Below are 22,318 nucleotides of genomic sequence, written 5' to 3'. Positions count from 1 at the left end.
CCTCTGGTTTGATGCCTGTCTTGCTGAAATGATTTAAATGCTAAGCACCACCTTATGGTATTTGTGAATTGTACTTTCTGGCGTCTATGCCTTGTTCTATTTATTTTATTGTGTTTCTGGGATTTTCTATTTATACAAACTTCATCTTCCCTCTTCCTGCACGCCAGTAATTAATCTTCTGTTTGCAAGTTTCTTAAATACCAATGTGTGTTTCCTTCCTTGGAGTCAATTCACAGTAGCCCACCAAGTTCGCATCGTATATATCTCATTTATTACACACAGCATTTTATTTCTTCTCCCTCTCAGCCTTGCTAAATATATGGCCAGCTCTGTATATAAACTAGATTATAAACATTTTGGGACAGGGCCCAGATGCTTCAAATCTGTCTTGATGAGAACGCAACTCCACTTTAACATTGTAAAAGCACAGTAAACATTGTAAAAACTCAGTTGTAACAAATGGTTAAGGTAACTTTTGATCCCATTTAATATCGTACACCAGAAAAATTCAGTTTGATCATATATAGAAGATTATGGCATTTCAAATACTGTATAACTGTATTTATTCATAAAGGGGAAAATCATCACCCTTTCTGTTCCTTCAGTGGAATGATTCATTCAGAAACGTTATTTACTCTGCATGCTGTCATTTATTGTGATCAAACTGGACTCAAATGTGAGACTCCCACATACCATTAACAGTTGAAGCGTGTTAAATTGCAATGGTGGGTCAAGTATTTCAGGGGCACATTTTCTGTAATGATTACAACATTTGCCTCTTTTAAATAATATATCATGTACTGAAAGAATGTGTAGACCATTCTCCTGAAATATTCATAAATCTTTCAGGAGCTTTCTTTCTCCTAAATGATAGCTTTTCTGATAGCATTTCCAGTATGTACAGATAAGCTACAAAGAACCTCGGTCAAATTAATTCTGTTAATTCTGATGTGAGCACAGAATAGAAAAATCCATTCAAAAATATGGCTAAGGCTGCAGTTCTGTATCCTCTTACCTGGGAGTAAGCTCCATTGAACTTAATAGGTTTACTTCAGAATAGACACTGTGTGGCTTTGGCTTTGAGTAGAGACTGGAAAAGTCATGTTTTTAGCCTACAGTTCTCATAATCTCCCATACTTGTTGGGAGATTCTGAGAGCTGTAGTTTATAAAAAGGCATTTCCTCAAGCTCTGAGTGCATCTCTTGAGGCTAAATTTAAATTAATGGATTGTATGACCTAAATCCTATCTTAAGTAAAGCAGGCCCAGTGAATCAACTGCTGAATTATGAGCCAACAGTTATATATGCCCCATTGATTCAATAGGCTTACACTGGCTTAATTTCAGATGTCAGCTTTTAGGTGTACCATGTGGGATGCTCTGGGCTTAGGTCTGTTCGCCTCTCCCCAGAAACCAGCATGTGATTTAGATGTTAGGCTGAGTTGGAAACCCTGTGTTATCTCATATCACTGATGGGAGATAAACTAGGCCCCTCACAATCCTACGTGTCATCTTTGGGAAGGTGAACATGGCAGTGATAGTGGAGGGGTGAACATGGATGCACTGAAGGTGGGTGCTCAGATCTGGATTGCAGCTAGTGCTTCCAAGTATAACCGAGAATGCTTTGCTCCTCCTGCCCCTATCCTGAGCAGGAAAGGAGTGGGAAGAGCAAAGTTAGGCATTCTCCGCTTAATTTACAAGAGCTAGTTGAAGCCTAAGCAACTTGGCTGGTGCTTAGAAGTGATTGGAAGAACACACATCCCCTGCCATAGGCTTGGTGGGAAATAACAACAACAACAACAACAACAATTTATTTCCCGCCTCTCCTCAAGGCTTGAGGTGGGGTACAACATATTAAAATACAAAATACAATTTAAAAAGAAAACACATAAAACCAACATTTAAAATACAATACTATAAAATACACTCATATAATACAATCTTTAAAATATACCAATTAAAAAAATCATGATGTAAAATGATAGGCTTGCTGGAAGAGATGTGTCTTCAATGCTATTTTAAATTCTGTCAGCATATTCAGCTTTGGGTTGGTGCATGCCCTAATATTACCTCAGGTTTGTACAGTGGGCCCTCCATATCAGCAACATTTTGGTTCCATTGTCCCTCTCCACACACACACAGATGCCAAAAAATTCAGACAGTTGGACCCTATATTATTCAATGGCAGTGGCATGAACTCTCTCCTGCTACAAGTGTGTGCATTCACATATCCACCATTGAATTATATGGACCATGGCAATCAATGGATGGAAGATTAAATGAGATGATCCCAAGGCTGTCGATACAGAGAGCCCACTGTGTATTTGTTTCCACACGTCCATAAACTGTACAATGGAGAAAACACAGTGCAGGTAGAGTATATTTTGCTCTGATATGTGGCTTCTGGCCAGACACATATCTCTCCTGTCCTTGCCACTCAGTAGTGGCATCACTAAGGTGATGTGGTAATGCAGACTGATATAACTGCATAGTCCAGATCCACTTTTCATTTAGGAACTTTCTTTTAACAATTATCCTAAAGAAACATCCCTCTTGAAGGAGGAGCACAGCAGCTTGAAGCTCCTTTCCTGAATGTAAACTGGCCATCAGAGTAATCTCAAGTCCCTTGAATGTTCTCAATTCTTTGGCTCGGCTTAATTTCAGATGTCAGCTTTTAGGTGTACCATGTGGGATGCTCTGAAACCTCAGATGCATCTGCACTGCAGAAATTATCTGGTTTGACACCACTTTAATTGCCATGATTCAATGCTATGGAATTCTGGGAAATGTAGCTTGTTGTTGGGAATTGTTGTGTCACCAGAATTCTCTAACAGAAAAGGCTAACTGTCTCACAAAACTACAATTCCTAGAATTCCATAGTTAAAGTGGTGTCAAACTGGATTATTTCTGCAGTGTGGATGCAGCCCTAATGTAACACACCTCTTTAGGCTATGCTGTTTTCCTGGCCTAAGCAAACAGCTGTGTTGTTTGAGAGCTGTTAATTTCTGTGTGAAGACTTGTGTTAATGCATCAGTGAAAATAGTTGCTTTGAGTAGGCAGAGAATTACAAAAGTCTGAGTAGTATGTCAACCGGAGCTATTTTATAATCCCTTAAGAGAGCTTTACAGGTTGAGGTGGGGAGTTTTCCTTTCAGATTCCTGAAACATAATTTCGTTACACATCAATGGACAAAATTAAATCTAGTGTGTAACAAGTTTAAATGAAAGAAAATGGTCTCAGGGTAGAATTAAATTAGTAGTGTCAGCCAACCCATTTTTTTTGGCTGTCCAAATATTTTGAAAAGCTATAGGTATCTTAAATTAAAAGTATGGGTGGAAAATGGCCTGCAGTTTCCTTCTATGCAAAGGTCTGCATTTGCCATTCAAAGAGAGAGAGAAATCCTTAACAGATTATCATATTGATTCATTAGAATCAAATGAATAAAAACTGTGAAAAACAATCATCATCAAAGGGATTTTAACTGAATATTTCAAATTCTATAAATAATAAGAGCTGTTTCAAAGCACTCTTTGAACCCTTTTCAGCAGTTTTAGGAGGATATGGACTGTACACAGATAAAACGGAGATGAAAAATAAGTTGGAAGGGCCAATAAAAGTTTACATGGTAGGGAGAGGTTATGTAAGCAGCACCTTGAAAATTCAGTTACCTTTAACATAAATTTCCCACGTTGTTTCAAGAGGACCACAGCAGCTGCAGTCTGAGGCCAACCAGGCTGCTGTGTACCCCCCAAAATGCCCCAGGATATAGCTCCATTCCAGATGCACAGCTAGCAGGGAAGGGTGATGCACTGGGGAAGGTAATGGTTGGTAAAGTTGAAAACAGTAGGAAATGAGGAAGACCCTGTTAACATGCAGATTGACGTAATTAAGGTGGCCATGGTCCTCAGGTTTGAAAGACCTGAGCAGTACTATTGAGGTCTGGGTCTCTTAGGGGTCTATCATTTATTGGGTCTCTACAAGTTGAAGGTGACATAACAACAAAGCTTCAGGTTGCTTTTGAAAAGTGATTTGAGTATTAGTGATAGGATTTCAGTACAGTATTAGAAAAGCACAGTGAATCGTGTTACATCCAACCACATGTTTGTAATGGAGAAGAAATTTTCTTTGATTCATATTTTTAAATAAATTTCATCCATGATTTCCAGACTAACATACAGAGCACAACATGGTTATCCTTCAGATTTGGTGTTTCTCCAAACATACACACAAAGTTTATATATTAGGAGATTGCTACACGTGACTTTTAAAACATGATTACACTTGGAAAAAAGCAACTTTGGTGATTTTTTACCATACACCACTGCTTCCAACCCATAGTTGATGTGTCTCTTAAGCCTGGCTAAGACATACATTTTCATTGATGGGGAAAATCCATCCATGAACTCACAATCGAGCTAGTCCTCAGGTGCAAAAAATTACTTCTTTCTTTCTCAATTTTAATTTCATTACCAGAATTCTGGAACTGAAAAAGTTAAAATAAAAATAAAGGTAAAAATACTGAAAGGCATTATGGATAAGGCTTAGGGCAGGGAGGTGGAGTTAAGGGGGACTCCAGAAGATGGTGGCATCATCATCATCATCATCATCATCATCATCATCATCATCATCATCATCATCATCATCATCAATTATTTATAAACACTAAATTTACACAGCACTGTACATACAATATTTTTAATTGGACGGTTCCCTGCCCTCAGGCTTACAATCTAAAAAGACACGACACAAAAGGAGAAGGGAGTGGTGGAGGGGAAGGGGATGAGGGCCAGCAGTTCTTCTCTACCTCCGAGGCCTGGATCAGGGGAGATGGACTGGAGGGAGGGCTTGGCTTCTTAATGGATGGTTAATCTTCTTCCAGGGAGGCCTGTTGGGGTTAGCCTGCCTCTCTAGTAGGATAATACATATAAAATACATAGCAATACAGAAAATGATTCAATAAAACAGTCAACAAAAGAACATCAAATAGCAAGTGACAGTTATGTAATGCCTGGGAATGCTTCTCTGAACAGGATGGTCTTCAACTCCGTTTTGAAGCTGGGCATCAGCCCCAGTTGTGCAATTGCAGAGAAATGTGACAATGGTTGTTCTGGAACTGGCACATTCCTTTTTTTTTTTTTAACCTGACATGATTGCTGTGAGAATGGAGTTCATTTGGTAATGCCCTAAGAGAAAATTATACATATAAATTTAAACTTTCATGATTTTTTTTAAAATGGCAAGCTCATGCAGAAATTCATCAGAATGAACTTAATCACTAAAGTGAAACTTGGAAATATTACTACTTTAGATTCCAGCTGGCAGAAGCCCCCAATGAGGATAGCCATTGGCCATGCTGGTGATGTGACTCTGGAAGTTGTAGTCCCAAACATTAACTTTCCCAAGAGGCTGAGTTGATACTTGTGAAACTGACATGGATTGGATAGACTGATTCATCCATCTCCATAGCACACACAAGGCCCATGTTTCCTAAAGACAGAGAGCTCTTTATACCTAGGAAGGAATGGCTTATATCAGCAGTTTCTTAACTTTTTATGGGCACTGAGTGGTGGAAATCTGCCAGTGTGTCTATATGAGGCAGGGGTGGGTTGTTTTGTCAGTGCTCTCAAAAAGGAGAATCCCAAATAGGGATGTATGCAGTTGTAATGGGCCTCTCTGAAATCTATATTTTGGACACCATCCTAATTTGAACAAGGTGCCTATGGTTAAAATGATTAACTAATACTGTATAATCAGATGCAATTATTGATTGAATTATGCAGGCCAAGATCCAAAACACAACTTTAGACATGCCTAAGGGCTTGGCTATGCCCAGTGGGGTTCTAACATTCTTCCTTTGAAATGCAGACCCACAACCCATAATCACAAACTGCTTCTGAAAGGCACTCAGGTTCAAAAGGGGTTTGCTCTGTAGCATGTGAGGGGCTGCTGTTTGGGAAATACAAGCCCAAATCTCCCATGGGTGCATGGAACTAGTTCCACAGTTCTTTGGAACCTAGCCATAATAAATAAGTGAAAGCTTCAGTTATGAAGCAACTAATTTTGGAGTAGTTTTGAGATCAATGGAGCAATTCTGAATTAAGTGCTTTGATGAATACAACATGCTTTTCTGCTACAAAATTAATTTATCAGTTTCTGTAATCCCACATTTACTTACATAGAAGTAAATTCAGCAGTAGTCATTGGAACTTACTACCAAGTAAATCTTTTCATATATTTATTGATTTTTCCCAGTATGAGTCCTGGGTCATAATTCTATGATGAAGGATGGGGGGAAAATCTGTTCCTAACAGCTTACCTTGGCTGTTCAAAAGATCAAGTAAACAGAAGATAGAGAGCCATATAAACTGCTTCTGTGTTTAAAGGTTATTTGGACTTAGGGTAATTTTTAAGAGTATCTCTGTATATCTTGAACACTTATATAAACCTTGAATTGTGGGATCTTAATAGTTATCTCAAAGCTGATGTGTGGAGGAAACTGAGAGGAAACTTAATAATATTAAACATTATTTTAAAGAGGGTTCATGTCAGTTTAAAGACTTTTCACACAATGTAAACCTTTGTCAATTCAGAAAATTACTTCATGGTTTTTAAAACATAAACATTTCTATGGTATGCAAATATCTCTATAGTCTTAAGAAATATTACAGTTGTTAATAACTATCTAATAAGACTAAATCAACTTGCTAAGCAGCTATAGTAGACCTATTGAATGAGTGAGGTTTCTGTAAGTGTTGACCTACTGCTCTGCACTTGATGCAATGGGTCTTGTCTAGCTAGGATGAGAAACTGGTTTTAGGTCTAGGTGCAGTGAGTTCAACTTTTGCCTCCAGGCAGTTGGTTTTGCAATTATTGTTAGCACCATGGACAAATATTAACAACAGTCCAATGGTATATGTGTCTCGGTGTGTGTTATGTGCCTCCAAGTAATTTCCCAATTATGGTGACCCTATCACAGGGTTTTCTTGGCAAGTTTCTTCAGAGGGAGTTTGCCATTGCTTTCCTCTGAGGATGACTTGCCAAAGGTTTGCATGATATAGAAAGTGTTAATTTGTATTAGTGAATTGCACAGAACTGCTTTCACAGTTCTCATAGATATGTTCAAGAGAAATCAGTCATGCTTGCACACTTTCATTTTCTTTGTTAGCTTCAACATTATACAACTCTTAGGTATCCATTTTCCATGGGTTTTGTCTGGGAGGGGGGCAGGTCATATCAGCCCAAGGAAACCATAGCTAGCGATGGGGAATTGGTTTGCTGGCCAGAGATAAGAGTTTATTGTACAGCCCCCAGGGATGCTCCCAGCGCGGAATGGAAGGGAGAGGGATGGGAATAGAATGGGGACTATCACACATTTTATCGCACACCAGAACGCCACCAACACCACCGGAAGTTCCCGTTCTGTTCCTGATCCATCCCAGAGGAGGTGATTTTCAGGAACGCTTCTGAACAGTTCCTGAAAATTCCCTCCTCTGGGACAGATCAGGAACGGAATAGGAACTTCCGGCAGTGGCAGCATTCCAGTGTGTGATAAAATGCGTGATCACCCCCATTCTGTTCCTATCCCACTACCTTTTGTTCTGTGCCAGGAGCGTCCCTGGGAGCTGTGCGATAAACTGCATAGTGTGGATATAATTAGAGGCCCAGTTGTACCATTGGCGGTGAAGGGATGCTGGGCCCCATCTGTGAAAGGACTGGAAAGCTTCTCTGCTATATACCATCTGCTTCATTATTTACCAACAATCAAGCTTATCTTATAACAGTAACATGTATCAGTGTTCAGCACCAAATAACATCTTGGGGAGGCTGGAAGCTACAGCCAGTTCTAGCACAGAGCATAGTGTTTCTTAGAACATCAGCCAGAAAAGTATTGTTTTATAGGCAAAATTAGTGAGCATGCATTCCTATAAGAATATCACTGGATTCAGTGTAGTGCTGCACTTCATGCTTGTGTGGAGGTCCTTCTTTGACTAGTGATAGAAAGCTCTCCACCTTGACTGCTCCACCGCCACTGCTTTAATAATGTCAGAAGCAATTAAGGGGAAGGGATGGGGCTGGCATTCTAGTGTTGTATCAGGGATGGATTGGGGAAGGCATTGAACGCTGGAACCAATGCTCCCTCAATCCTCAAGCATGCCTCAGAACAGAACCAAAACTCTTCCGACTCCAGAGCTGGTGTAACTATTTTGTCTCTTATTTGGAAGCAATGGGATAGAAAAGATGGACAAGAAACAGAGGGAAGTGCATGTGCACACACACATATACCCCGGCTGCTATGAGCATGGCAGAGTTTAGGAAATGGCCACTCCTCTCCTATGGACCATGTTTGTTTCAGCCAATCTTCATGTAAAAGGATAGGCTCCAACAAATCCCTTCCATCCTTCTAGAAAGTGAAGGTAAGCCCCAAATGATATGGTTTAGTCCAGGTTATAATGCTCTGTACAAGTGTTTTTCCTGTGTTTCTAAAGACTTTCACATTAAAAAATGATTTGTACTATTTTATAGTCAGTGAAACAAATGCTCCAAAAGGCAGCTTTAGGCAAACACATGATTCCTTTTAGAAGTATAAATAAAAGTTGGAGTACATGCACACACGCACGCGCACACATTCAATCCTTTCCATTCTTTCCAGACCCATCACCCCACAGCAGCGTTTATTACAAATTTTCAGAATATATGTGACCATTCATTCTCCTCCTGAACTGCTTAAATTTCTCAGTTCTTCTCCCCCATTGCCACCCCACTTTTGCTGGGTTCTCTGTCACTGGAAACATCTTAAACCAATTTAAAGTGCTACACCTGAATAAACATGTTGTAAAAGTGTTTATGTATCGAAGTGGGTCAGTTCAAGGTACGGTATTTGGCTGCGACTTCTAATTTCTCTTTTTTACTACGAAAAGGCTGCCAGGAGGAGGAAGTCTGAGCTGAATTAATACATTTGTTACAGTGGAAGTTGAATGGAAACTGCCTTAACCACAAATCAAACTGCCTTCTTTCATTTATGCCAATGATAGAAGTTTTTCTAAGAAATATAGACGCTGGCAGAGAGCCACTGTAAGTTTGCCTTTAAAAGGGAAACGTATATGCTTATTTGTTTAAGGTTTACCCCATGATTATTAGTAAGTTCTTTCTCTAGCTGATTCAGAACTAAATGGCCTGAGTATATTTGCAAAGCAGATGCTTCTTTTGTCATATAGTTTTAACAATTTCCCCTCTTTTGCTTTGTTACCAGAACAATATAGACCACAGAAACGCTGCCACTCCCTCTCTGCCCCATACTAAGACCATTCAAAATCCCTTTACTACTTAAAGAGTTTAGGTGTGCTTCCTCTTGTGCAGCTGCACAGCTTCATATGACACTGTCTCAGTTCCTGGCAGAATGAAGGGTTCTGCATAACGCACAGAGACACAAAAGTGTCTGAGCTGCCAAAACAAATTCTGAAAAGAGTTGGAGGCTTACATGTTAAAAACCCATATGGATGCAGCTTCAGCATCACTCCCTCCCTACAACCCCTTCCTCTAATATTCACTAATGTCCAACCACCCCCCCCCCCCATGCCTTGGAGGGTCAGTATTCATGATCTAGTAAAATTCCTACTTAGTCCTGACTGGACAAATATTATAAATAAACATGTGCATCCCTCAGGTGTAAAACCAAAGTCAACCATGTACCTATTCAAACTTCAGTTTTACATAATTCCTTGAAGGATTAAAGCATCAGCAGTACCTGTTTTTAAGGCCTCTGGTGAAAGTTGAGTTCTATTTTATAATTATTTATGACTTGTTGCATAAATATGCATCAAGCCTCAAATTCCCATTCCTGTTGTTTTTTTTTTGTATATAAGATACTCAATGGTTTTTGACAAGTAAGAGATTTGTGGATTAAAACAACAACAACACATTAGCTTCTTTGCACTCAAGATTTGGCATTTCAGCGGAGATTTCTTATTCTGCATAATTTGCAACATAGATGAGGTTTCCCTATATAGCCCCAGTTTACTTTATTTTCTCATCATGTTCCATAATTACTCCTCCTACTCTTGTAACTTCATCATATGGATTAACTGGCTTTTATTTTGCAGGACGCAGTATCAATGTGAAATCAGCTGGCCTTATAGGAAGACAAGGTCCTCAGTCAAAGCAGCCATTCATGGTGGCATTCTTCAAAGCAAGTGAAGTTCTTCTTCGATCTGTCCGAGCTGCCAACAATAAAAAGAAAAACCAGAACCGCAACAAATCCAGTAGTCCTCAGGATTCTTCAAGAATATCAAGTGTTGGGGGTAAGGTTCACAGCATCTATGGATGCATCTACACTGTAGAAATAATGCAGTTTGACACCACTTTAGGTGCTGTTTGTCCATCCTATGGAATTCTGAGTTCTGTAGTTTTACAAGGTCTTTAGCCTTCTCTATCAAAGAGTGCTGGTGCCTCACAAAACTACAAATCCCAGGATCCATGGCAGTTAAAGTGTCAGACTACATTATTTCTACAATGTAGATACACCCCATGTAATAGGTATTAACTGAGAGAATACTGTATAAGACCATGTGCCTAAAAAACAACAAGCAAGGGGACACCTCATCTCAGAGTGACAAATCATGGGCTGTGGGTGGTATATGGAGTAGGAGAAATTCAAACTTTCCACCCATGATTTATATATATTGTTTTTCCAATTTTTGCCTTGGAGGAAAACTTTCTCTAGCCCTCTTTCATCACTCAATGGTTGAATAGGGGTGAAGGGCTGGAGGGTTGGGACAGGGACAAAATCCACAGAGCCCAGACTTCTGGAGGCCCCAGCTGGATCCCTGGTCAGGAGGGGCAGGGAGAATAAATTATAGTATCTCAGTACAAAAGATGGCAATCCTTTGTTTTTGTGATGGCTGGGTTCCCAGTCACCTGAGGTCTTCTCCTGAACTACAAAGGGTTAATCTGGGAGGAGGTACATGCTAATGAGAGATGACATCACATGCTAATGAGCAGCTACATCATAGCTGACGTAAGGCTTACTTGGCCAATCAACAGTGCCAGAGCGGCAGTTTCAAAAGATTCCAAGAGAGGGCTTTAAATACCCCTGTAGGACCATGTGTCCTTTGTTCTCCATCTTGGCTGTGTTTGGGGAAACCAGAGGTTTGTCCTCTGAGCAGCCGGAGGACCGGCTCTGGAATGCAGGTAGAGTTGGCAAAGAGCCAACTCCCTGATTCCAAGAACTCCACAAGGACTACGAATCCCATCATTGTGTGAGTAGCTCAGGAACAGTGTTAGTCAGTACGTCTAGGTTTTTGTTATGTTTATCTAATAGCTTGCCTGAAAAGAATATCTTTGTAACTGTGTTTTCTGACCTGTAAGGCAAGGAGGCCTGGCATGAGTGATACCTTCCTATTCTATACTATTTCTTTAAAATAAACTTCTTTCTTCTAAAAGCATCTGCTATCTCTGTGCTCCTGTACACGTGCTTTAACTCGGTTACTGATTGCTGTGGGTTAGCAAGAAAGGAAACTAGATCTCTCTCTCTCAAGCAAGTCTCAGTGTGTGCTTGGGAAATATAGTTCATTGATAATTCACTGAGTGGTGGCAGCGCGACTATAGGACCTCCAGGGGTCTCATTCTGCTCAACAGGGAGCGAGAGTGGAAACCTAGGAGATCCTAGAAGGGAAACTTCTTTTTTTTAAAGGGATCCCCCTGAGAGTAATAGCCACGCACAGGGCTTTGCTCTCAAGGAATCATCACAGTTTTGCTAAATGCAAGGAGGGGAAAACCTTGTCCCAAGCCCAGTACCAGCTCTCAACAGTCCTGGGATTTAAATCTTTCCTGCCTAGATGTGGTAGTCTAAACCTGGACTGAAGCCTATGTGCTCATTTCTAAGAGGAAAGGGGGTGGAAAATTAGTTGCATTCTTTATATTTCATGTACTTTGATAATTTTGGCTCTGAATGCCATAATTACAGGTATACCTTTTCAGGTTAGTGCATCTGATATTATCTTTTGCTTGTCTGATAAGGGATGATCACTAGCTAATATCTGTTTTTAATCAAAGTAGCATTGGCAGACTAATTGCTAAGATTTGAATAACAGACATGCCTCAATGGCATGCTTATGTGGTTTACATTTCACTTTTTCTGACATTTGTGATTGAATGCTTTCCTGCCCTCGGCTTTGTGGTATGTTAAAATGGTAGTTTTGGCTCCACTTACGGTACTTGGAAGTAAGCTGCATTCATTCACTTGAATGGGATTTATTTCAGATTAGATATGTATAATACCTACTGTTAATATCATTCTGTAAAAGCTACTCCACTGTTATTACCAGAACTACCAGTCCAGACAGCAGTAGGACAAGTTATTGCCTTAAATACTTCATATATGAAATGTGACATTTCTTGAAAATGTTCTCTAATAGCTAGAGGGAAAATAACGATCTTAGAACTGTAGACGTATTTCATATGTTGCCCTTTTCTTTCTCCAGATTACAACACAAGTGAGCAGAAACAAGCCTGTAAAAAACATGAACTCTATGTGAGCTTCCGAGACCTGGGGTGGCAGGTAGGGGCAATATTCAATCCTATTTTAATCAAGAACTACTGTATTGTCATTCTTGATTTCAAGCCCACATGTTATTCACTGGAGTTCTGGACTATCAATGATTCAAATTCTGTCCAAGAATCTGGGAGTAAAATAGGCTCTGATGGATAATGTAGCATGTTCCCAGTAGTGTCATATTTTGTAATTGTGTTATGTGATTATGTTTTCATGGTGGTGTGATTGTGTGCTCCCATCAGGCAAGAGGCTAAGCTGAATATAGCATTGCCATTCATAAGCTTTCCCAATTCAACTTTTTGTTGAGGAACCAGTCTAAATGTGTATTTAGTGTGTGTGTGTGTGTGAGAGAGAGAGAGAATCCCTTTAATTATGGTGTGCAAAAAACAAAAGCAAAACTTTTACTGAATTGGTCATTATCCTGTTCAACAAGGGCCACATCAGATGTTGGAGCTCCTGGACATAAGACCAAAATAAACAAATAAACCATCTATAGTTTTTAGTACAGTATCAACTCTCTCAGTTGTAACTGCTGGTTAAAATCTGGCAGGATCTTAAAAGTGGAGGAGAAAATCACATCTACTGGTCATCTACTGGTTTGTCATGTGCCTCCTGCTTGCTTCCTCTTGTTTGGGTGTGAGTGTTTAGGTGACAGGGTTTTGGAAATGAGGAAGGTATGTTTTGTACCACAGACCAGCATCTAGTGGCATTCAGAAGTGTGTGTTTTCAAAGCAACTAAATGTAAATATTTTATTTACTTTTGAGAAATGACAGTGCAACTGCGACTTTGATGGCAATGTACTACCTTGGGCAGCTCTTCAAAATATAACAGTAACAAATTCCTTTTTACGAAGTACATTTTCAACAGGGACTATTCCTAATCCACAATTGTTCATTGCACAAACACTGTCTCATCAAATGTACACCTCAGTTTGAAGCTACCTAGGGTGATCAGTGTGTCTGAAGCCGAGAAATACATTGGCTTTGCGTTTCCTTATGAAAACATCCATTTTGCATTTCCTGAGATTAGCAATGGGGACAAAGCACCCTTCATCTGGGAAATATGTACATTTTGCAGGTTTGCAGTGTGTTTCAGCAAGAAACAATGAGTACAAGATCACGTGTACCTCTGAAAAATTTATATGATTCAAACTGAAAAAATGTGCTCAATGGATTAAATTTATTAAAATGCACACATTGAAGAAAATGCATAAACAAGTGTAACTTAGGAAAAATGCATACCAATGCACCAATATATCTGTGCAGGAAAGGGAAAAACAGTCTTATAATCATGTATAGCAGTAATTCCCAACCTGTACTCCGAGGAGCCCTTAGGGCTCCCCATGTACTTCCCAGGTGCTATGCGGCTGCTCTAGGAAAATAAAAGAAATAAAAATTGAATGAAATTAAACAATAAGAATCAAAAAAGTAACACTACTCCTAACACCATTATCTTATACGACATAGGGTAGGCCTCTTTGGGGCTCCTCCATAGAAATTGATTCTGAGAGTCAAAGAGGTTGGGAACCCCTGCATTGGGGTGGAAACAGAATGCTAATGGGATCCTCAGAAATGAAAATCAATCTCATAGATTTTCAAAAAACCCTTTCCACTCATCTGCAGCCTCTATCCAGAATCTGATAACGGTACATGTAGTTGAAGTTTTTATTGCTTTTATTGACCTTGAATATTCAGGGTATTTCCCACCCCTAATAACAAACTAGTGCTGATTTTAGGCAAGATGTTTTGACTTTGCATTTTAAATATTCTGTGCTTATTTTTTAGGATTGGATCATAGCTCCAGAAGGTTATGCTGCATTTTATTGTGATGGAGAGTGCTCATTTCCTCTCAATGCCCATATGAACGCTACAAATCATGCAATAGTGCAGACTCTGGTTTGTATGTTTCTCCAAATGTTTTGGGAAAGTTACATTATTTAATGATCTAATGAATCAAAAGTACATTATTAATCCTGAAGATTTCAATGGGATTTCACTTATATGTGTCCAGTTTTGATGCATTTCTCATCTCTCCTATATATAAGAGACGTGAGAAGCATGTACATGTCCAGTTTTAGTGAGTTTCCTATTTTATTTTACTTTTTGAAAATACGTCTTTCTTCTCTGAAGCAGAGAATTGCTGCAAATTTTGTAGGTTGTTGTGTCATGTTGTGCTGTTCAGTTCCCATAATTTTGGTAACGGCTTTTTATTCATTTGTCTCATTACATTCTATTTTCCTCCACATATTCTACAACACTTTTAGGCCAAAACTATAAGTTACCTGCATTTCGCTCAGAGTATAGCCAAGAACAGATCAGTGTAGCTCTGATTTCTTATCCAGCACAGTTGTGGCACAGGATGACCAACTGTGCATCGACTCACATATATATATATGAATGAGAATATCTGCATACACTAATGCATTTGTAGAGTTGCAAATAATTCCCATAATTTAAAAAGAAATGCAGTGAAGATTGGAATCAGATCATCTGCATGCTTCACTTGTTCAGTTTTCTGTCCAGTGTTAATTGCTGATGGGCAATCTCAAGTTAACAGTAAAGATCTGCTCTTCCTTCTGGTAGTTCTTTGTATTTAGAAAGAACTTTGAATGGACAGTCCTTCCAAGAATGAACTGTGTGATGTGAAGAAAGTCACAGGCCCAAGGTACTGATCCAGGCAGATTTACAGTACCTCCCATTCATGTCAACAGAACAAGACAATTAAACATTTCTGGATCTGATCACACGTATCACATTTCACATTTTTATTTGGCCCTCATTTTGGTATCTTATTCTTTTTATGTGTTGTACTCATGTATAAGTAAAAAAAAAATTGACAAAAAAATTGACCCAAAAACCCTAGTTTGACTTGTACATCTGCTCCCAGTCATTATTCCTCCCTTGCTCAAACCAGAAAAGAAAGTCAGCCCTCCCACCTTCCACACCTATTTTTTCAGTGGCCACCCCAGTCTCTCTGCAAGTAAGCCTCTATTAAAAATGGCTGCCATGACTGCACTCCACCTCAATTGGACCCATAAGATCCACCTCATCTTAAAAGACAGATAAGATGTTAATTTTAATAGGTACCAATTCAAAGTACTTCAGGTTGCTGAGGACTATCTTATAAAGGAATGAAATAAGTCCCTGCTTTTTATATTGAGGCAAAAACAGTTAACAATAGAAACCACTTTTTTTTAAAAAAAGGGAAAACTCAGATGCCTTTATGGTGTGGGGCCAGTGATGATGAGAGTAGGGCTGAGTATGAATTAATCCCTAGTTGCAGATTATCATACCAAAATAAAATTATATTGATTTCAGGAAATCAGCATTTATAGGCATTTTAGGTACTTCCAGATGGGCCACTCGTAGCACTATCCAATCATTGCTCTTTTGCTGCAAACTACAAGTGGGAATAGCAGCAATTGAGTTTCTGCATGCATTGTGTATATTAATACATCACTTCACCTTGGACATGCCATAGTATCTGCATTGACTAATGGAGCCGGTCAGGAAATTGAGTGTCACTTTAGCTAACAAGTTAAAAAATAAATTTAAAAAGAGAAGGTAGTTGCTATGATCATGCAGGCCTCATTTCACACACAACACACACAACTAAGCAATTGGGCTCTCTTTAAAGAGGTTTGTAGGCTTCCCAAATACAGTTTGGTTGAGCACATTTTGAAATATATGCCTCATTTTCTTTGCCACTTGTTCTCAAATTCTACCTCAAAATTAGAATGCACATAGAGTGCACATGTCCTTAATATGTGCTTGAACTTTTAGTTGTGTTAATCTTTGTGTCAATATGTTGTTCTGTAAATTTAATCCTAACACACACACACACACACACACACACACACACACATATCAATCACAGCCTTAGTAAAGGGTTAAATTAAGTGGCTTCTGAGCAGGTAGCTACAATAGCTGCTGGTTGTTAGCTTGATGAGTGCCAAGTACTCAGATGCAAAATCATTAAGTGTGTTAGAGATATTATTTATTAAATTACAAATTATAAGCACACCAAGAACTTATGGTCAAAGGGGCCACTCCCAAGTATTACTGACTGGGAAAACTGGTGGTGTAACACATGTAAGCCTCCACTACTTTTCTTCTTAAAAGAAGCAATGAGTGATTTTAATAATATTCTTTCTACTACAGGAAAGCTATCAACAAGCACACAAAGCCCATTTACAATACAGGACTTCAGTATCCAGAAAATTCTGTAACTGGAGACATGTTCTGTGCAGAATGTCCATGTGGTTGATTTTCAGAGAAAAGAGCATTTTGTGCACAGAAAACAACCCTTTTTTGTACAAAAGAAGCTGTTTCCTGCACAGAAAATGCTGTTTTCTGTGCAAATCAACTGCATGGGAACTTTGCACAAAATATGTCCCAGTTACAGCATTTTCTGGAGGAAACTGCTTTGTCTGCACAGAAAATAATATTTCAGTGCAGAAATATTTAATTTTTTTTTTACAGAGAAACTGTTTTTTACACAAAACTACAGTACATGCAAATTTTGCACTGAATAAGTCCCAAACTGAAGATTCTCAGTTGAAAATTCTTCTAATCAGAGTTTCTCAACTTTCTCAACTTGGGGTTGTTTTGTTTTGGGGTTTTTTTTTTTTTTACATTTTAAAAATATTTTTTAATATTCTTTCCATCCCTTCTCTAATCACATCCTTTCTTGAACTACTATGGCATCATTACTGAGTGACATATATTCTTTTACCTTTGTTCCATCTTCAGAAGAGCATGACTGAAAAATTAGCAAATGAATGTTTGCAGTGCTGGAAATGAGAAGCTTATGGCTCTCCAAAAAGAAAACTGGGCATGTGCATTCTCAATATTTTCCTATGTATTTATTAAACATCTTCAGAAATGAGTTTAAACTTTTACTAAGCTTTGTGCGTGTGTTTAGGATTTATGATTTTTTTTTAAAAAAAGATCTCTTCAGGGGAAATGTCTCTTCATGGTAAGAGTTACATAAAAACTGTTTCTCAACTACCTGTTTTGTGTTCTCTGGCAAACACTACAGGTTTATATCACTGCTGGGCATATAGCTATAACAGATTTTAAACAGTCTTACCAAACAAATAATAATAATAAATAATAAAAACTTTATTTGTATACCGCTTTTCCATAATGATCAAAGCGGTTCACAAGTCCATCAAATACACATATCATCAAATACACTTGCACATTATAGCAAATACAAGTAAAACCACGAGTACATATGTAATTAAACAAGCTTCCTTAAAATCACATATAAGAACATTAATAACATCTGTCAGTCATAAAGAACATCTTTCAACAAAGAATTATTTCTACAAGGAGTCAGAAGGATATGCTGACCAGAAAAGATGGGTCTTTAAGGCTTTCTTAAAGGCATCTAAGGAGGAACTAAGCCTTATCTCCTCTGGAAGCTTGTTCCAGTAAGTGGGAGCTACAGATGAAAATGCTCTTTGGCGAGTTGATGCCAGTCTCATCTTAAGATGTTCAAGTAAGCATTTCCCTGTAGTTCTGAGAGTGCGGGGCGGATTGTGTGTGGAGAGGCGTTCCCTCAAGTAACACGAGCCCAAGCCATGTAGGGCTTTATAGGTAATAACCAACACATTGTATTGACCCCAGAAGCTAATAGGCAGCCAGTGGAGAGATCTTAATACCGATGTTATATGATCTGATCTAGAAGTTCCGGCGACCAATCTGGCTGCAGTGTTTTTAACTAACTGAACTAAATGAAACTTATTATTTCTGAAACTTTCATTCAGGCTTTAATAATCATTTTGCCCTTTCTGTTACTACTCTCACCTCTATGGCTTCCTGCTTGATTTCCAGCTCACCCAACATGTGCAGAGTATTATATCTAACTGACATCAAGTAGAAAGGCCTTCATTCTTTCCCTCATTCTCAAATTTCAGAACTATCTTTCCCATTGGATACCTTGCCTCCCTTATGTTTGTCCAAGCTCACTTCATAGAGTGGCCTCTTCTTCTTTCTTTAGCATCATCACTTGGGTCTTCCTTGCTTCTTCCAAAGAGCAAGCATGTATGCTGGGTTTTCACCATAGATGGGAAAACTTACCTTTTAGACTACAACTCCCAGCATCCCCCAGTTGGCCCTGCTAGTTGGGAGACCCCAGGAACTCTAACTAAAAAAAAAAAGGTCCCAGCACTTGCCTTCTTCCCCCTACTTCTGTTGAAACACTGTGAGGTACCGTTTATGAGAGAACTTTTTATTTTGTAGACATGCTCTAAAATAGGCTGACTGGGAATATGCAAAGCAGGGGGGGGGGAAACTAAACAGTGAGCAAGCGGTGAGGATGGGTTTGAGTCTTTCCTTCCACTTTTGTTAGGTGTTTCCATGGAGGAAACCCTATGAGGAATCAGACACTACATTTTTATTTAATGTTAATAGCCATGTCATATAGCTTGGGAGAGACACACCTGGAAGCAAGTACATGTGATCAGTAAAATAAATGTGACATCTTTGGCTACGGTGTAGCTTTCACAATTTAGGATGACCAGATCTATCACATGCCATTTTCTCCCACATAGTTAAAAAAATAATCTTAAATTCTTTCAATTTGTTTGGCAAATTCTCCTCCTGTTCCCGTTTATGAAGAAGTTATGTCACTCAAGAATTTTGTGTCACTGTTGATTATCATGTCACCAGATTACTGTTGCATGAAACAAATTCCAGCTGCATGCAATAGTCTTCATAACATTTCATACCTCTAATGAAGTGGGCTCAGGTTCACGAAAGCTTAACGATAAGCATGTTAATCTATGGTTCAAAACACACTGCAAAAATAATCCAGTTTGAGAACGCTTTAACTACCCTGACTCAATGCTAGGGAATCCTAGAAACTGTAGTTTTGTGAGATATTTAGCCTTCTCTGCCAGAGAGCTCTGGTGCCACAATAAACTACAATTTTCAGGTTTCCCTAGCATCAAGCCAGGGCAGTTAAAACAGTCTCAAAATTGATTATTTCTGCAGTGTATTTCGGACCTGTGTTAAGGAACCACATGACTATTTTTGTATGTTTCCTCCCCTTTTGAGTTAAGTGATTGCTAAAAACAATATGCCATTTCTCTATTTAAATATAAAAAGTACTTTTTTTTGCAATGGTCTCACGTGAATGCAAGTAGAAAAGGTATGTGTTATGTTATTGTGAGTGGAAATAATTCTATGAAGAAAGTTTTCACTTAACCCACTTCTCTTTTTCAGGTCCATTTGATGTTCCCAGATCATGTCCCTAAGCCTTGCTGTGCTCCAACAAAACTGAACGCAATCTCTGTGCTCTACTTCGATGACAGTTCAAATGTTATTTTGAAAAAATACAGAAATATGGTGGTACGATCATGTGGCTGCCATTAGAATCAGTACTGTCAACCAGATGATATTCAAGACCAGAATTTTACCAGAGCTGCAAAGAACACATCCGAAAACACTGTGTGGGCAGATTTCTTAGGATTACATCATCAAATTTCTCCAAAGGCAATAGCATGGCTTCTCTCCCTTTGGTATATTTTCTTTTTGCTGTCTGGACATGATTTTGCATCTTCTACAGTGTCCCAAATTTAACATAGTTTGGGGACATAGTGGAGGGGCACGTGTGACAGCTGACACAAGATAGGACAGACAATCTTCTGAAATAACTCTGCAAAGTAAATAACCCCCCCCCCAAAAAAAGGAACAAGAAAAAGAAAAATCTCAGAATTTTTCTCAGACTATAGCTTCTAAGAAACTTCAGCTCAGCTCTAAAATTCCTGTTACAAATGTCACCCTCTTTCTTTCTTTCTTTCTTTCTTTCTTTCTTTAACATAAAGAGATTCCTAAGCAAGTTATTGCAGTCTGCCATTTCTCATTTCATGTACAGTATTATGTACATAGTAGCTTTTATTTATTTAAAGATATATAGTTTCTTTTGTATGGATTACATTTCAAATGCTTTATTAATACGAGTTTATCTAACTATATCGTAGAACATTGAAGACAGATTTTCAGTTAATCACACTGAGATTTATTTCATTTTTAAAAATAAAGCCTTTGTACAGTGCTCTCTCTCTCTCTTTCTTTTCCAAACAGAAACGCCAGAACTCCTGTGACTGTTTTATATTGTTAAAGGAAACTGAATACATTTGGCTTCATTGTGCCAATGAAAACTCTGGCGGGCTATTTATTTAGAAAAGGCACTGAAAAAGGGCTAAAGAAATGCTTAGCTTAACACAGCTCTCCTTTTAGAAGTTCTACTCCATTAGATAAAGTAAGACATTGAATCATGTTTAAATAAATAAATGGTAGTTTCAACGTAGAGCCTTAAAGATTGCACATAATTGTGAGAGCTATTTTCTCTAGCATAGCCAGTGTAACAGTAGGAACCATGTTACTTTTCTTTGCTAGCGGTTTGCAGTTTTTTGCTGGCGGCCCATTGCCTGCATCCAGAACTTTACAAGTTGACAGTTTGGGATGAGGAGGGGGAATCATATGCAACGTTCTTACCTCACATAAATGCTATTGGTCTGTTGTCTCTCTCACACTACTGCAATGGATTTGTTTCTCTTCATAGACCAAATGAGCCAGACATCTTTCTAGTTGAGAGCAAAACAGAGCAAAACCCTCATACAATTCTCACAAAGCAATATTTAAATTAAACAGATGTCCATTTACTTAATCTTTGCATCCCCTACAGTCCCAGTCCATATCTACTCATATGTAATCCCCACTGTAAGGCCTATTCCCACTGCCATGTAACAGTAAGCCCCACTTAAGTAAAAAGATCTTAGCTTTGAGTAGATTTGTTTAGATTTAACCCTCTTGCTAGCATTATGGAAGAAAATCTTTTGTACAGGATGGGTGAGAGCATAGATTGTATTAATGCGGTCAGCTGTATGGAGTTTCAGAAAAATCAGTTTATCTCACTTCTGAATGACATCTGACAAAGATTGCTTTATTTTATCATTTTGGTAAATCTGTTGAAGTACTAAATAAACATGTTTGGCAGAGTTCTTTTTGAGCAAAGGATGCATTTCCATCGCTTTCAACTATGTTTAATTTACCACAAAGCCTTGCTTAAACTGCAGTTTATGTACTGTAATATATATTAATATCAATAACACCTATACATTGCTGGTTTGAGGAGTATTTGAGGAATCACAAAATCCTGTGAAGTCTGCTCCAGTTCATTTGGAAAACATTTTTTTTAAAGGAAATGGATTTGTTTGTGATTTAGGTAGATTTGAAGGTTATGGTGTTTGGAACTGAATTTATTTTAAATAAAGTTTGAAAATGTATTTTGGGTACATTAAGTAATATATTTTTGAATAAAGGTGTACCATTTTGAGTGTATGAAATTGAAGATTATATTATTCTTTGAAATGTCCTGTTAAAAGCTAAGTCTATATTTTGAGATCTAATAAACCTGAAATCTTAGCTTACTCTGCCATGCCTTTTTTTCTTCCCCATGCTGTTTTATATGAAAACATTGCCTTCACTTTCATATGAATACGAATAACCCGTTCTTGGAAACAAAGGATCAGATCCAAAGTTTTTTCTTCTTTTTCACAGAAGGAGAGTTCCCTTCATAGAACTGGTCCTTCTGAGGCCAAAAGAAAATTTTGGATTATTTCCTAATAATATTGGGGGTGGAAGAAATTGAGGACTTTCTAGCTGAGTGAGCCTGTTCCAGATCAATTATGTATATTAACAGAAGTCTAAGCCTCATGAAATGTCAATAGCCTTTCCTGTGCGACGTTCAGTTTACA

The 22,318-nt window shown here is 38.4% G+C and overlaps 1 protein-coding gene across 1 annotated transcript in view; it reads left to right on the top strand.

Annotated features, from left to right (window-relative positions):
- BMP5 (bone morphogenetic protein 5) overlaps nucleotides 1-20,365 on the top strand; it is a 63,164-nt gene extending 42,799 nt beyond the window's left edge. The window contains exons 4-7 of the mRNA XM_042446943.1: nucleotides 10,099-10,296; nucleotides 12,478-12,554; nucleotides 14,334-14,444; nucleotides 19,782-20,365. Of these exons, the coding sequence (XP_042302877.1) occupies nucleotides 10,099-10,296; nucleotides 12,478-12,554; nucleotides 14,334-14,444; nucleotides 19,782-19,931 (536 nt within the window). The 3' untranslated portion in view covers nucleotides 19,932-20,365. The remainder of the gene's footprint in view (nucleotides 1-10,098; nucleotides 10,297-12,477; nucleotides 12,555-14,333; nucleotides 14,445-19,781) is intronic.
- Nucleotides 20,366-22,318: the final 1,953 nt, after the last annotated feature.

The sequence above is a fragment of the Sceloporus undulatus genome, chromosome 1 (assembly GCF_019175285.1).
Source record: "Sceloporus undulatus isolate JIND9_A2432 ecotype Alabama chromosome 1, SceUnd_v1.1, whole genome shotgun sequence".
NCBI lineage: Eukaryota > Metazoa > Chordata > Lepidosauria > Squamata > Phrynosomatidae > Sceloporus > Sceloporus undulatus.
This window is presented reverse-complemented; position numbering and strand designations above follow the sequence as displayed.